At 48.2% G+C, this 17,615-nt stretch overlaps 1 protein-coding gene across 1 annotated transcript; it reads right to left on the bottom strand.

Moving 5' to 3' along the window:
• Nucleotides 1-15,473: 15,473 nt before the first annotated feature.
• LOC119360974 (E3 ubiquitin-protein ligase SINA-like 10) lies at nt 15,474-16,058 on the bottom strand (the record flags this gene model as incomplete). The annotated part of the gene is made up of 1 exon (XM_037626394.1): nt 15,474-16,058. A coding segment is annotated over one exon (585 nt), but the record flags the coding sequence as incomplete, so codon positions are not given.
• Between the last annotated feature and the right edge of the window lie 1,557 nt (nt 16,059-17,615).

Genomic DNA, 17,615 nt, shown 5'->3' on the forward strand with positions numbered 1-17,615 from the left:
TGCCCTTCGGACTCAAAAACGCCGGCACAACATATCAGCGCATGATTCAGACATGTCTGGCCACCCAGATAGGCAAAACAGTGGAGGCGTACGTAGATGATGTGGTCGTTAAGACCAAACACGTCGAAACTCTAGTAGACAATTTGAGGATTACATTCGACAATCTCCGAGCATACAACATTAAGCTCAACCCGGAAAAATGTGTTTTCGGCGTACCAGCCGGAAACCTCTTGGGCTTCATTGTATCCGGTAGAGGAACTGAAGCAAACCCAGCCAAGATCCGGGCTCTGTCACAATTGGATATCCCAAAAGACCTCAAACAAATACAAAAACTAACTGGATGCATGGCGGCTCTAAGCCGCTTCATCTCCCGTTTGGGAGAAAAGGCGCTGCCCCTCTATCGCCTCCTCCGGCGCACCGAACAATTTGAATGGACGGATGCTGCCACGGCCGGACTCGAAGAAATTAAGGCCACATTGGCAACAAATCTAGTCCTGGCCGCGCCCAACCTGGGCGAACCTATGTTATTATATATCGCGGCAACACATCAAGTTGTCAGCGCCGTACTCGTCGTCGAACGAGAAACAGAAGGGCACAAATTCCCTCTTCAAAAACTAGTGTACTACGTATCCACTGTCTTAACTCCATGCAAGTCCCGATACCCACATTATCAAAAGATAGCGTATGCGGTGTTCATGGCATCCCGGAAGCTGCGACACTACTTTCAAGAGTGTTCCATAACGGTGGCCTCCGAAGTACCTCTCAATGATATTATAAACAATCGCGACGCGACGGGCAGGATTGCAAAATGGGCCATTGAGCTCTTACCATTTGACATAACCTACAAACCACGGTGAGCTATAAAGTCGCAAGTTTTGGCTGACTTCATCGCCGAATGGACCGAAGCCGAACTCCCTAAAGAGTACGGCGCATACTCCAATTGGATCATGCATTTCGACGGCTCCAAAATGTTGGCTGGCTTGAGGGCTGGCGTCGTCTTGACGTCCCCAACCGGAGACACAGTCCAATACGTACTTCAAATAATGTACACGGACTCCAACAACGCAGCCAAATACGAGGCCTTCTACATGGTCTCCGGATGGCAATCTCCATGGGTATTCAACGCCTAGAGGTGCGCGGGGATTCAAACCTCGCAATATCCCAAGTAAATGGAGACTTTGACGCCAAGGATCTGAAAATGGCAGCCTACCATAACGCCGTCCTAAAAATGTCAGCTTGGTTCGAAGGACTCGAATTCCACCATGTAGCCCGGGATAATAACCAGGCAGCAGACGTGTTGGCACGCATCGGCGCAAAACGCGACGCCGTCCCTCCAAACATCTTCCTGGAGCGGCTCTTTAAGCCATCCGTATTATGGGAAGAGGAGTCCGGAAATAACAACCCGGAACCAACTGCACCACCCAACACAGAACATTCTGACACAATCGGTGGCTCAGCCAATGAAATAACACCTTCAGCCCACGAAATAATGGCAGTAATTGCCCCGTGGATGGAACCATTCCTAGCCTACTTAATCAGGCAGGAACTTCCCGAAGACCAAAATGAGGCCCGCTGCATAGTTCGGCGATCTAAAGCCTACAAGGTCCATGAGGGAGAACTTTATAAGAAAAGTACAACCGGAGTCCTTCAAAGGTGTATCTCCGAAGAGGAAGGGCGAAATCTCCTGGCTGAAATTCACGCCGGACTCGGCGGGCACCACGCCGCAGCTCGGGCCCTTGTAGGCAAGGCCTTCCATATAGGATTTTATTGGCCGACAGCCCGGGCAGATGCTCAGGACTTAGTCCAACGATGCGTCGGTTGCCAGCTCTTTGCTAATCAAAGCCACATGCCCCCCACCGCCCTAAAAACTATACCCATCACTTGGCCGTTCGCAGTCTGGGGGCTTGACATGGTTGGACCCCTTAAAGGGGGAACCCACAAGCACAAATACTTATTGGTCATGGTGGACAAATTCACCAAATGGATAGAGGCCAAGCCGGTTAAAACGGCAGAATCCGGACCTGTGATAGACTTCATATCCGAGGTAGTACACCGTTTTGGCGTCCCCCACAGCATCATCACTGATAACGGCACGAATTTCACGGCCGACGAGGTTAAACTCTGGTGCAAAAACATGGGCATCAAGCTCGACTACGCTTCAGTCTACCACCCTCAAACTAACGGTCAAGTGGAACGAGCAAATGGTCTAATCATGAGCGGCATTAAACCCAGATTAGTGCGATCCCTCACAGAATCTAACACGCACTGGGTAGAGGAGCTCGACTCCGTACTCTGGGGACTGCGGACCATGCCAAACCGCACGACCGGATTCACACCATTTTTATGGTATACGGCGCTGAGGCAGTTTTGCCCTGCGATATAATTCATGACTCACCTCGCGTGCGCATGTACGAAGAAAGAGAAGACGAGTTGGATCGGCAGGACAGTTTGGATGCCTTAGAGGAGGAGCGCGACGTGGCAAAATCCCGTTCCACATTCTATCAGCAGCAGGCTCGAAGATATCAAAGCAGAGAAGTACGGGCCAAAACTTACAATGTTGGCGAGCTAGTTCTACGCCTACCGGACAAGAAAAAGGACAAACTTAAGCCCAAATGGGAAGGTCCCTTCATCATCGACCAAGTCCTTATCGGCGGTGCATACCGTCTACGCAACGCATCTAACAACCGACTCGAGCCAAACCCATGGAACGCAGCCCGTCTCCGAAGATTCTACGCCTAGCGCTGGACTTAGAGTTCGTCTCCTTCCCCCGTCCACCTTCCGTATTTTTTGGATGTCTTTGTTTTCCCTCCTTTTTCCTCCCTCTTTCAGTACAAGCCTTTTGAGGGCTGATCTGCGCTTTGTTTGCACTCACTTGATGTGCTACTCGCACTCGTTATACCTGGGGGCTTCTTTAATAGAAGCTTATTTATATGGGCTTCATGCCCAACACATGTGTCATACTTCCGCATGTACCTTTTACTCACCATCATATGCATCGATATGACTTGAGTTTTGGCCAAGCTGGGTTGCCTGGCTCCTGTGCTTACCCCTATGTTCCCGATTGTTCGGCTAGGAGGTAAAGGGAGCACCTCTGTGATTGTTACTGCCGGATCAGCCAGATGTGTACCTCAGACTGGGTGAAGCCGAAAGCTAGCGTTCTTAAGGGAATATTCGGTCGGTGACCTGAAAGATGATTTATTACTTATTTATTTCTCTGCCCCCAGATGCTTTTCTGCTCTTTTCGCAGTCTGGACATGCACTTTAGGGCTTGCCTCCCAGGGAAAGGAACCCCTAATGGAACTATTCTCCCTGGAAGATGTTTCTTACTAACCATGTAATATAACATAGCTAGTTGGGCACTTGTCTGATAAAGCACTTATGACCCATACGCCTTGTCTCCATGCATGCCCCGGTTTTTGTATAACCGTCAGGGTATTCGGACACACTCCGGACTGTTGGGTCCCGAGGTTGAAGCGAAAAGGTCCGCAAAGACAAATGATCTACAATCCGGCTAGAAGGCATTCTACATGTCATTTTAAAATTGCATCGTCAAACTGACTGATTGTACTCCTCTTCAATCCCATCTAACAGGCTGTCTAATTTACAGTCCTGTTGGGAATATTTCGCGGCCAACTCTACTTGGCCGTACATTAGGCTCACAGGGATCTCCTTCCCATCGGGCCCCACAGGTCCGACCTTGGCCATGTGGTTTGGATCAGCCCTCGTGTACCGCGTCTTCACCATGGCCCAGGCCTCCCTAGCGCCTTGACGGCAGGCCGATATCTTCCACAGACGGAAACGCTGCCGTACTCCCTGAAGCTTCTCAGCAAGCCCTCCAAGACCCTCGGGTAGGGAGCCGGAAGGCCATAAGTCCTGAACGACGCTGCTCATCGCCTGCCGAACACGTTCGTGCAGTTGCAGCAGCTCGGGAAGAGGGTCTCCCGTGGAATCAGGCATCTCCTCTGTCGGACGACCCGTGAGCACACCTACAGACACATTTCTGTCAATCGACTTCCTCGCCGAACTCTTCTTTTCAAAAGAGTTTGCTCAAGCACTTACTGTAAATGCCGCGATGAAGCCGTCGATTCTCCTTTACGGAGTTAGCCAGCTGGACCCGAACACCTTTTAGTTCTTCGCCCAGCTGGGTGTTGGCATCTTGGAGTTTGTTCCTCTCCTGCTGCACCCTTGTAAGCACCTTCTCGCCGGCCTTAAGCTGGCGCAGCAGATGTTGCTTGTCCGGATCTAGTCCGGCACCCTCTGCAATATTATTGTCAGATTATACACACACGCCGCACTTCATAAACTACTTCTCTTTTCAAAATATGAATTACCAGAGGGGGTCTCTGTGGCTCCCCCGGCAGCGGCTAGTGCGGCCTCAAGTTGGGCCTTGCATTCTTGCAGCTCCTGGGACAGGTGGGTATTCTTCTCTGTAAGATCCTGCATAACAAATGATCCTTAAATCAGTTAGTTTAACTATTTTAAGTCTCGGGGGCTGCTGGGATTTATAACTGTTAAAATTCCTCACTCGTATGTCTTTTACATACTGCTCCGTGGATCTGGTTAAACCATCTTGACCAGCACGTAGGTGCGCGTCTCCCGCATTAAAAGCATTCAACGCCTTTGGGGAGAAACACGCGTCACGAAGAACTGTCCGATGGCGCCTGTGATTCATGGCGCTCTCCACCTCAGACTTGGTGGCGGACAACCTGTCGGCATCCTCCGTTGGAGGAGCATCCGGCTCGCGCCTTGCGCTCGCCTCCCCCTCTGGACCAGGCATTGGATCCTGGCTGGCGAAGGCTTGGTTGGCAACCTCTCCGGACTCAGTCCGGCGAGCGCTCTTTCTCCTGGAAGAATCATGAGCATTAATATACCTCCCAGGAGTCTTTCCCTTGAAAGACAATGGTGTGCCATACCTTTGCGGTGACGTTTCGATTCGTGCCGCACTGACCCTGGTTGGTCAGTCGCCGCGGGCTCGGCTTCCCGCCGTAAAGGCACCTCCTGCGAAGCACCATTGGTACACGGTGGTCAGAAATAAGCATTAAAAAAGTAACGGTGTCGGGACTTCGGTCGTGCTCACCTAGGAAGCCGGAGATAAACCGGGGTAGTCAGCCGTAATGGCGACTAGAGCATTGTCTATGCTGAGCTGGTGGAACACTCCGTCAATCAGTTCCACCATTATGTCCGGATCCTCTCCGGAGGCCGAATCAAGGGATCTTCCCGTATCCTCGGGTTGTGGAGTGAGACTTTCCATGCCCTCCACATCCCGGCGCAGTTCCTGCGTCGAAATCATAAAGTAAGACACTTATCTTTGAAAGCACAGATCAGATATATAAACGTCCGTTTACCCAGCTCCGAGGGTTATTCATGGAGAATCCATTCAATGGACTCGTGCGGAGGAAGTCCTCCTTCTCCCCCTTGTACAAGCCGGACAGGATCTTCGCCAGATCGGTGGCCGATCCCGGCCCCTTGCGGCCATGACGGGTGGCGTCATCCTTCCCGTTGAAATCCCACATGGGGTGGCCCCTATATTGAAGCGGCTGCACCCCTCGCATAATGCATGTGGCCATGACTCCAATCATGGTTAATCCAGAATGGGCCAGTAACCGTATCTGGCCCATCAGATATTGGACGCTCCTATCATCTTCCCGTTGAGGGCTCCGCGGGCGCCAACTCAGGCATTTCTTCAGAGGAGCGTTGCTAAACTCCGGGAGGCCGATCCAAACTAGATCCGGCAGCGGGGCATCTTCCATATAGAACCACTCCGAAGGCCAGTCTTCGGACGCCTTCTTCGGGGTTCCGGATAGATATCCGGTCCCGGTGATGCGCCATATTACGGCTACGCCCACTTGCTATATCGACCCCTCGTGAGAACGGGGTACGAGGCAAAACAGTCACTTCCACAGCGCAAAATGGGGCTCGATGCCCAAGAACAGCTCGCAAAGAGCTACAAAGCCCGCGATGTGCAAAATGGAGGCAGGTGTGAGGTGGTGAAGTTGGAGTCCATAAAACTCCAGGAGCGCCCGGAGAAATGGATGTATAGGAAATCCGAGTCACCTTATTAGGTAGGGGATGAAGCATACCGGCTCTCCTTTGGAGGGATTGGGGACGCTCTCCGCCTGCTTCCCACCCTTGTAGGTGGCCAGTCCGGCTCGAACCGGAACCATAAAGGCTGGGGGAAGGTATCCCTCTGCTTGGAGCGTCACTAACTCGCTATGCGGGACTGAGCATTTCCTCCAATCTCCTGGCTGAGGACTGGGAGCGCGAGAAGAGGAGCCGCGTCGACTATACATCTTGGAATGGATTTTTGTCAGAGGCGCTTCGATGAGCACTTGTGGAAGGAGGATGGTGTGATTCGGATCTGGATCCTCGCCTCTCTTATAGGTGGCTTATTCGCGCAGCTAGGGGGGTAAAACGTAAAAATACCTTGGCTTTTCGCATTCATACGACACGTGGAAGAGGGCCATTGTTGGACGTGGAAGCCAAGGAGCGCGATATTTATGAAGAAACCGGACACTATTTGGCAAACACATGAAGCATGGAGGAGAACTCGCCTTGCAAACGCCGAAGACAACATACGCGCCGGACTCGTCGTCATTGAAGCCTGGTTCGGGGGCTACTAAGGGAGTCCTGGATTAAGGGGTGTCCGGATAGCCGAACTATCATCATCGGCCGGACTCCAAGACTATGAAGATACAAGATTGAAGACTTCGTCCCGTGTCCGGATGGGACTTTCCTTGGCGTGGAAGGCAAGCTTGGCAATACGGATATGTAGATCTCCTACCATTGTAACCGACTCTGTGTAACCCTAGCCCTCTCCGGTTTCTATATAAACCGGATGGCTTTAGTCCGTAAGACGAACAACAATCATACCATAGGCTTGCTTCTAGGGTTTAGCCTCCTTGATCTCGTGGTAGATCTACTCTTGTAATATGCACATCATCAATATCAATCAAGCAGGACATAGGGTTTTACCTCCATCGAGAGGGCCCGAACCTGGGTAAAACATCGTGTCCCTTGTCTCCTGTTACCATCCGCCTAGACGCACAGTTCGGGACCCCCTACCCGAGATCCGCCGGTTTTGACACCGACAATTGTCTTTTGTGAAGAACGAGTTTTTGCTCCCTTAGATACTGCCATCACCCCCTCCAATTCAAATGGCTGATAAACAAGAAACGAAATTGAATGTACAGACATTGTATGATAGACAGATGTGGTAATTCACATATATGTTGTCTAACCAAACAGGACAGCATGACACAATTTCACATATATGATGCCTAACTAAACAGGATAGCATGACACAGTTTCAGATATATGATGGATAATTTAACAGGATATAATGGCATAATTCAACATATGATGAGTACCTACACAGGATGACATGACAAAACTATATGATGTCTTTCTAAAATAGGTTGGGATGAAATAATTCACATACATGTTGTCTAAGTATACAGGATGGCATGATATAATTGACATAATTTATTCATATACTAAGCAGCTGGCACTCGCATGTATGATCTCTAAACTAAGCAGATAGAATTCAATATTGTGCATATGATGTCTAAACTAAGCAATGCAAGACACCATATGCATCATATGAGAAATTTAAACATTGCAACTTAAAGCATACACCTCAGGTGGGATATTGGACTGGTCATCTGTCTCTGAATCCTCCTCTGAGGAGCTCCTTGTAACCATCGAGATATATGCTTCAACAGGTACCATTGCCTGCTCTGAAGACCTTGTTTTCACTCCAAATTTTTCCATAGCCTGCTCAAATGGCTGATACACATGAAGAGTAGTTCAATATACATAGATTGTCGACAAATGGAATACGTAATGAAAAAAAAGATGGCATGAGATAATTCACATATATGATGCCTGGCTCCATGGCGGTGCATAATTCACATATATGATAACTGGCTGAAAACATGGCATTGCATAATTCACATATCTGATATAGAAAGCAAACAGGAGGCATTCACACAAAGCATGTCTAATCTAAGCAGATGGCATGGCAATGCAAGACACCATATGCATGATATGAGCAATATAACCCAGCCAAGTTAGAGCATGCACCTCGGGGGGGGGATACGACTGGTCATCTCTCTCTGAATCCTCCTCTAAGGAGCTATCTGTAACCAGCAAGAAATCTTCATCGACAGGTAGCACTGACTGCTCAGAAGACCTTGTTTTCACTCCAGATTTTCCCATGACCGACTCAAATGGCTGATGCACAGGAAGAGTAGATGAATGTATAAACATTGCTGACAAATGGAACACATTATGGAAGAAAATATGGCACAATACAATTCACATATACGATGACTGGCTAAACAGGATGGCATTGCATGATTCACGTATATGATGCCTAGCTAAAGAATATGGCATTGCATAATTCCCATATACTCCCTCCGTTCCTAAATATTTGTCTTTTTAGAGATTTCAAATGGACTACCACATACGGATGTATATAGACATATTTTAGAGTGTAGATTCACTCATTTTGTTCCGTATGTAGTCACTTGTTGAAATCTCTAAAAAGACAAATATTTAGGAATGGTGGGAGTATGATATAGAAACCAAACAGGTGGCGTTCACACAAAGCAAATCTAAACTAAGCTGCAGATGTATAATGTAAGCAATGCAAGGCGCCATATGCATGATATGACCAACATCAGCATGCCAGGTTAGAGCAAACACCTCAGGTGGTAAACAGGCATGGTCGGCTCCTTCTGAATCTCCATGTGAATAGTTATCTTCCTTTAGAATACAATCTGGAAATGCAGGAATGCACGTGCAAAACAGAGCATTTGGAAACATAGGATTTCAGTCAACCTGGATGTTTGGCTCACATGAATTGGAAGAACAGAGGAATGGAGAAACAAAGTGATGCGATGAGTGTACAACCTCTTTGGCATAGCCTTGTGGACCTCAGCATCATTGGGTTGGACGTGGAGGATGGTGATGATGCTGGTGTGACTGTCGGAGGCGGGGAAGAAGATCCGAGGCCTCTGGAAACGGCGCCGAGGGTACTGCTCCGCTGTGATGGACGGTTTCGTCGTTGGAGCAGCTCCGATAAGGTGTACGGCGACGAGGCTGAAGCATGACAAGACAGACAACTTTAATCTGAAGTGGGACCCTAATATCATCTGCAATAGATGATGCAAAATACATCACCAAAAAGTGCTATATGTAAAACGCATCAGCCGCGCCACGGCCGCTCCAACAGATGTTGTAAGTACTGTTCACTCTGAACTTAACTGAAGAAAACGAACTTCACAGTCGAAACTGAATTTTACTGTCGAAACTGATTGAACTAGTAACAGAGCATTGCAATAGATGTTTAGGGCGTTCGAGCACTAGTAGCAGAGAAGCAATGATCTAAATCAGCAGACGCTCGAGCAGGGAACACACTAGCAGAGAGCAAGTCGTGCAGTAGCACCATGAGCGAGTGCTAAAGCAGCAACTCCTGTAGCCGCCGGAGGTTGTGTAGCAGTAGCAGCAGCGCAAGCGAGAGCCAGAGCAGAGCAGCAGCACAAATGAAAGCAGGAGCAGTGCAACAGCGCGACCGACAACAAGAACAGAGCCGCAACGCGAGCGAGAGCCGGAGCAGCTGCAGCTAGTGCCGTTGTGGAAGTCGCCTCCGAGGAAGCAACGACATGGGGGAGACACGCCATGGATGATGTGGCCGGCGACGGCGCCGTCGATGGAGACGCCATGTCTGCTCGGTATCGAGCACCGGCAGCCCCGTGAGATCGAATAAAAGATAAAATGCAGCGGGGAGTGCAGAACCTCCTTGGTGGCACCGAGTTGGCCTCGGCTTCATCGGAGGAATTGGTGAGGGTGCTGCGGTTCCTGGTTTGGCAGGTCAAGACGGTGCTGTGGGGATTGAGCGGGCGCGATAGACGAGGCGAACATCGGGGCAGCTCCTTGGAGGTGGAGGACGGGGTGGCTGATCCGGCGGGACGACGAGATCGACAATGGATCCTCATCCGGTGCGGTGGATGAGGGACGGCGAGCTGTTGCGGTGGACGACGTAGTCGGGGAAGAGTCTCCGGTTGGGCGGCGGTTGGGAGGCCGACGGAGGAGCATGGGGTTTCGCGGGTTTTGGCGTCCTCGGTGTACGAATGGGGGGGCGAAGGGGGAGGGGGGAGCCAAGCTTACGGACGCGCTTGTCCGAAATGTAGGGTAAGTTACCAGCGTACCCCCACCAGTTTTGACACCGCGACGTGGAGCTTCATTTCCGACTGAGGTGTAGAAGGGGGATTTCGCATGTCTGGGTTGCGGGAGCGATTTCGGATGAGGAGGGAGTTCTCGCGCGCGTCCAAATTTCGGGATAACAAGGCGCGGCGCGGGTTGAAGAAGCGGAAGTTTCGAAGCAGGTGAGACAAAAGATACTCGAGCTTGAAAATTTCGGGATAACAAGGTGCGGATTCCTTGTTTGGCAGAACAAACTTAACGTGTAAAAAAAATCATACAAGACACAAGAGAGTCATGTCCCCTTTTACTATATTGCTATAGATGCCATTGAAAAAACTACAAGAAAAATGTAAAAAAAATCGGGAGAACATGATTACCCTGCACAGTACCAAATCGATTCGCACTTCCCTCAACAACAACAAAAAACAAATCAATTCCCACCAAAGAGAGAGCAATGTCCCTTTTTATATGATTACATATGCCATGATCTCGAATTTCAATTTTTGAATCCACGTTATGTTGAATTCGAATATATCATTAGGTGACCTTGCGGTTTATAATTGATGTAGTCATACATTTTGATCTTCCATCATATATGAACATTTTACTCCACCATGTGAACATACATATTGTCGTCTACCGTATGGACTAAATTTAAATCAATTTTCCTTATTTGAATACGATTGTTGTCGAGTTATACAATAATTTAAATATTATCTTGATAACAAAAAGACATGCATATAGCAGTAATCATATTTCACTATGAACTACTTGTACCATACGCTCTCCAATTCAAATATCTGTATCCATTTTATATTGAATTCAAATCATAGTACATTATTGGTCTAGGTAGCGAGATGTTCGGGATAATCTAAACCTTGTTTTCATACGTATAATTTTTGGCTGAATTGGGACAAGTTTTGGTATAAGCCTCTTGCAAAACCGGAGATTCTCTCAACAAGCCTCGTGGTTCCGAGAGGGAACGTGTCACCTTTGTGTGCGAAATGATATACGCTGCCTCCCCCCTAATTTTATTTACAAAGGCAACATAGAACTATATGAGTGCCCTGTTAAATTTTGGAATTATTTTGGGTTCATTTGGCCTTTTTATACATTAATTGAGTTTCTGGACTTTCAATGTGCATAATCTAAATATGAATTGCATGCACATGCTCCGGTGCACCAAAGTGGGTTGAAAAATCACATGTGTGTCCTTGGTTGAATTTCTAGGTCCCATGGAAGAAATGAGAATGAAATTCAAACATCTGGGCGTCATGACTTTGCCGAGAACATCGAGAAACTTAGATTTTAAATTCATGTAATGAAACTTGGCATGGTGTCATGTCATGGCACTAACATGTTGTGGTAAAAAATTGGGCCGATTTGGAAGCTTGTGGTTCTAAGAGGGAACGCGCCACCCCCCCGCCCTTGAGTTTCTTAACAAAGGCAACATAGAACTACATTAGTTCCATGTTAAATTTTGGAATTATTCCGGGTTCGTTTGTCGTCTTTTATACATTAATTGAGTTTCTGGTCATTTAATGTGCGTAAGTCAAATTTGAACTACAAGCACATGCTCTCGTCCACCAAAGTTGGTTGAAAAATCACATTTGTGTCCTCGGGTGAATTTCTAGGTCCCATGCAAGAAATGAGAATAAAATTAAAACATCTGGGCATCATGGCTCGGCCGAGAACATTGAGAAACTTGGTTTTAAAATTCTTTTAAATCCAAAACACGTCTAAAAATCATGAAACTTGGCATGGATATCATGTCATGGTACTACCATGTTGTGGTAAAAAAATGGCCGAATAGGAACAGATTTTGGTATAAGCTCCTTGCAAACCGAAGCTTCTCTCAAGAAGGCTCGTGGTTCTGAGAGGGAACATGTCACCTTTGAGTGTGAAACGATATACGTTGTCCCCCTTGAGTTTATTTACAAAGGCAACATAGAACTACATGAGTGCCCTGTTAAATTTTGGAATTATTCCGGCTTCGTTTGGCCTTATTTACACATTAATTGAGTTTTTGGTCATTTAATGTGCATAATTCAAATTTGAACTACAAGCACATGCTCCCGTGCACCAAAGTTGGTTGAAAATCACATTTGTGTCCTCGGGTGAATTTCTACTCCGATGCAAAAAATGAGAATAAGATTCAAACATCTGGGCATCGTGGCTCGGTCAAGAACATTGAGAAACTTGGTTTTAAAATCATGAAACTTGGCATGGTGTCATGTCATGGTAGTACCATACCATGGTAAAAAATTGGCCGAATAGGAACAAATTTTGGTATAAGCTTCTTGCAAATTGGAGCTTCTCTCAGAAGGCTCGTTGTTCTGGGAGGGAACGTGTCACCTTTGTGTGCATAATTCAAAATTGAAATACAAGCACATGTTCCAGTGCACCAAAGTTGGTTGAAAAATCACATGTGTGTCCTCGGGTAAATTTCTAGGTTCCATGCAAGAAATGGGAATGAAATTCAAAATTCTTGGCGTCGTGGCTGGGTTGGAAACATTGAGAAACTTAGTTTTTTAATTCCTGTAAATCCAAAACACGCATGAAAATAATGAAACTTGGCTTGGTGCCATGACATGGCACCAACATGTTGTGGTAAATTTGCAGTCGATTTGCAAAGGCGCACACATTAACAATCAACAAAGTCATTTTGGAACAAGTGCTGTCATGTTACAATCGGAAACACAAGTATTATTGAAACTGTGGGCATTCTACTTACTAGTACCATTTACTTGCCGTCACGCGTCCCCATTTTTTATTAGCTAGGAGGCGACGTGCAGGGTAGCTATTTGAGTACGAGAGGCGTGCGATCAGACCCCTGCGTGTGCTTATCAGGAGGAGAGCCCTTTGACCTCCATCTGCCGTCCACCTCTCTCCCAAGGTCTCTATTAATGGCGCCCGAGCCTCTGTTTAATGTCGTGGCTATGTCTCACTCGACCGAGATTTAAGAGAGAAAAAAGAAAATTTGATAGCACGGATCTTGATGTAAGATCCGACGGACCTATATAGCATCTACTGCGACTTATAGCAAGACTAATGAATATATAAGGACGATTTTTTTTGATCAAAGAAGGGCTTGCCCCTTCCGACTTTCATTACTGAAAACCACCACAATTAACAAGAAGTTCAGCACAACTCCAGCCTAAGGGCAAAAAGCTACTCCCTCCGTCCCATAATATAAGACGCTTTTTGACACTAGTATAGTGTCAAAAAACGTCTTACATTATGAGATGGAGGGAGTACCCGATTGAAATCCCAACATCCCAAGAGGCCAACAAAGGCCAAACATCCGTGCTAGAACCCAACATTTCACAAACGACGACACAATCCACATCCTAAACCGATTATTACATCAAAATAAACCAGGAAACTGAAGGAAGCCCAGCAGCAACTAGAAGAACAGCAACGCCAGGGTCGCCACAGCAAGAGTTTTCTTCATTCCAGCCTTGCAACATTGATCTTCCACAGAAAGATAAGGACGATTAATTGTCTTACATAATTAGAAAGATTATTAAAAAATCCACATGCGGCTACGCCTGAAAAACACAAGGGCAAAAGAAGAAGGAAGACAAGGATCTGGCTCGTTGATCTCCACTTTCTTGATGCATTGCTGCAGGCTGCGGGAACTAGTCTCCGCGGCGAGCGATGATGAGCTCTTTCATGTCCTCAAGACGCTGCTTGAGAACATCCACGGATTCCTCCACCAACCTTTGGCGCTCGTTGCGGAGCATGTCATTCTCGTCCATAAGTTTCTTGATGATGACGCTGGTCCTCTTCAACAAGGCACTAGTCACCACCTGCTGGTCTGCACTTCGGACGATCTTCTCCCTCAGCAGGTCGCGCTCGGCCCGGAGCCTCTCATTACCCTCCCTTAGTTGTCGGATGATACTGGTAGCCTGTTCAAACAAGGCTTTCACGTCGTCCTGCAACCTCGCCAAGTCGGAGATCCGATCCATCTGGCTATGGACGATCACATGCATGCGCCTGTAACAGTCGTCGCCTGCCCGCGAGAAATTTTCCCAAGACGCCGTGGCGCGGCGGGACATCTCTGCTGCATTCGTGGCGTGGCGGGACATCTCTGCTGCTTCCGCGGCGCGGCCGGACCAGTCTGCTGCATCGACGGCGCGGCGGGACCTTCGTGATGTTTTTTAGCAGCGCGGCATGACCTCTGTGCTGCTACTTCCGCGCGGTGGTACATGTCGGCTGCTCTCACAGCGAGGTGGGATATCTCTCGTGCTTCCGCTTCCATGCTCGCCTCTCCCTGCTGGCAATCTCTCGACGCAGAACTCATGCTGGCCATGGCAGACGCAAGGGAAGGATGCTGAATGACTTGTTTGTTTTTGTGGATGAGGAGTTGAGGAGGAATGTGCAGTCATCTTGTCATACTAGTATTTATAACCGAGTACTAATACGCTCCTAAGTGGGAAACCGTTTAGGTTGTGATCGGTGTGAACAGGTTTGGAATTCAATATAGCGTGGTACTAATACGCTCCTAAGTGGGAAACCGTTTAGGTTGTGATCGGTGTGAACATGTCTGCAATATAGCGTGGAGTAATTTGGAATGTGACGAGACGCAAGCTCAAAATTTATAAATACCCGCGTGGCGAGCTCTAGGCTAGTCCTTTTTTCAGATGCATTAAACCTATCTCTCGAGACTTCTCGCACGCACCATCGTGCCACCCACAAAAACTTGTACTCTGAGTTTAGTAGTACGTTATACAGGAAGAGAAGAGGTGCACGCACGCACTCGTCCTCTCACACACGCATCTGTTTTTTCTCGAAAAGGAGGATGATGACCCCCGGCCTCTGCATCTGGGAGTCACACACGCATTTGTAGCTATGAATTGTAGTGTTCTCAACCATCCATTGGCTCTATCATGGATGTACCTAAATACTAAAACATGTCTAGATACATCTATATTTTGACAAATGGAAGGCATGTATTGTGGAACGGAGGGAGTGCTTGTCATCAAAATGGATAAAAGGGACGTATCTAGAACTAAAATACGTCTACATACATCTCCTTTTATCCATTTTGATGACAAGTAGTACTTCTTACCCAAAGGAACTTTATATCCAACAGACACAAAATATTCATTCGACTGTTGGAAATTACTGATTTGATGTCGAAGTAGTTGCTGCATCGCCACCAAAACCCACCATTTCTTAAGCTAAAGTAGACCAAGGTAATCCCTATATTAGCATATTACTAAGATAAACAGAAGGCAATGTCGAAACATTTAGGACGTGAGCTTGTCAATCAGAATGTGGAGGGACACAAGCTTAGCCCCGGCCAGCAGTTTGGGCGGAACTGTCAAGAAGGTCAGCTCCTGCACGTCGATGTCGCCGGGATCCTTGCTGCTTGTCACCTCCATTTCCACCTCGATGGCGTCGGTCGTTCCTTTGGGCTCCCCCGGTGGGCCGTTCGCCCACAGCTTGGCCCAGTAGTGCGGTAGTGGGGACGCTCCTGCTCTGATGCAGACGACTGACATGGCGATAGGTGCACCGATGTCGAGCACGCCGCCGACCAAGAAAAACGCGTGGCGGTCCTCCGCCGTGAACAGCAAGAGCCGTGGCTCCGACAGTGGCACTTGCAGCTGGAGCACCTTGCCGTACTGGATCTTGTGCACGGGCATGGGATGCGCATTGCTGATGTGGTGGTAGAGCGCCGGCGGCGGGCCTTCGTAGCCGCAGATGGGCACGGGGCATTTGCAGGGCACGAGCGGACACACGCTTTGGTGATCGGCGAGCTTGTGGTAAGTGATGTAGAGCCCACAGCCATCATGCAGGCACTCCACCCTCAACGACGAAACAACGGCGTCCACCGCCGTGTTCCGCACGTCGAAGCCACCGCCGTGCTAGCACTTCTGGCACTGCCGCTGGTTCCCGGGGCGCTCGACGCGGCAGTCCGCGCAGGCCAGGTGCCCTCCCTTGCACTGCAGAAATCAATCGAACAACACATCAATCAAGAAACCTGCACCTTGCTCAATCAATAGAATGGACGAGGTGTATTCGAACCTCATACACTGGAGGCGTCAAGGGGCGGAGGCACAAGGGGAAGTGGAGCACGGTGAGGTCCATCGAGACCTTAGTGAGCTCCCTCGTCGGTTCCTGTTCCGTCTGCATGATCTCGCCCTCCTCGTGCACAACCATCTCTCGCTTGGGCCGGGGCATTACAAAGCTTTACCATCACATATTTTATACTCTCCGCATAACTGTTCTCCTGCATACCAAGGAAGGCAGTAGTTTGAGTTTTCTGGACAAATTTTCCCCTGCGCATGAGTAAGCTGCATAAATATCGACAGTAAATGCGCATGCAATGGTTGGCTGGTCCTCCTTCCTTGTCGCTTGAGTTGGCTTCCCTAGGCGGTCAAGCCGCATCCGATGCTGCACGCGTTTGCCTGTAGCCATTTTCAGCTTTGGAAACTGGCGCGATTAATGGGGGCAGAACTAATCGAGCGGGGGCACAGATGGAAACCAACGCGGACGCATAGACTAATCTTAGAAAAACAAGAAAAAGTTATATGCAAAGTAAAAGGAATCGGAGGGAGTACTACTTCAAGGTGCATTAAATCAACTCATGCAAGTATCAAAAGGAGGGTCACGACATGCATGCATGCGTTCTAATTAATGCATCGGTAACCCTAAATTATTGAAATATATCGAGTGCAATGCTTTGATGTGTCGCGTCAACTCGTACATCAACGAGAAGTTTGATTATCCTCTCCCTCGCGGACTTAATTGCACCTGCCTTTGGCTGTATGACAGGTTGGCCACACACCTGTCGGGCCCACCTGTCATACACGCCAAGAGAGGAGCGTCCCTCCCTCGCCCATGAGCGTGGTGGCTGGCAAGACTAGGAGAAGATTTCGCTACACGCTCTACCTCCCGCACGCGGTGGACATGCAGCTGTTCAATCGGTGTCAGATGGCCAGAAGCGTACTATAGTACTCCTCCAGTGCAGTAGTACACCGTCATTGTTCGACTTCCCGAAGAGGCGAAGAGCCAAGCGCAGCCCGGATGTTCGCGTGGCAGTTTCATGTGTAGAGTAGTCTAGATAGCGTGTACCGTGCCTATAAGCTTAAAATCATTGGGGTCGGCTCCATGCTATGTGGCCGTCTCGAAGTTTTTTTTAAATTAAAATAGTCTACTAGCCCTACCTGTCACCTTGGTGATTGTAGTTTGCACGCTCATCTGGTCAAGACAGGAGTATATATATTTTAATTTGTTTTTTTCTTGAAAAGGGGGGACTCCCCGGCCTCTGCATCAGAATGATGCATACGGCCACATATATTTTAATTTGTGGTTGGTAAATGTTAGAGGTTGCAACAAATATATTGTACACTGCGGGTCTTTCAGCCAAGTTTAGAGGCAAGCATGTGGGGCCAGTTCTA

This window comes from Triticum dicoccoides, chromosome 2B, assembly GCF_002162155.2.
Source record: "Triticum dicoccoides isolate Atlit2015 ecotype Zavitan chromosome 2B, WEW_v2.0, whole genome shotgun sequence".
NCBI lineage: Eukaryota > Viridiplantae > Streptophyta > Magnoliopsida > Poales > Poaceae > Triticum > Triticum dicoccoides.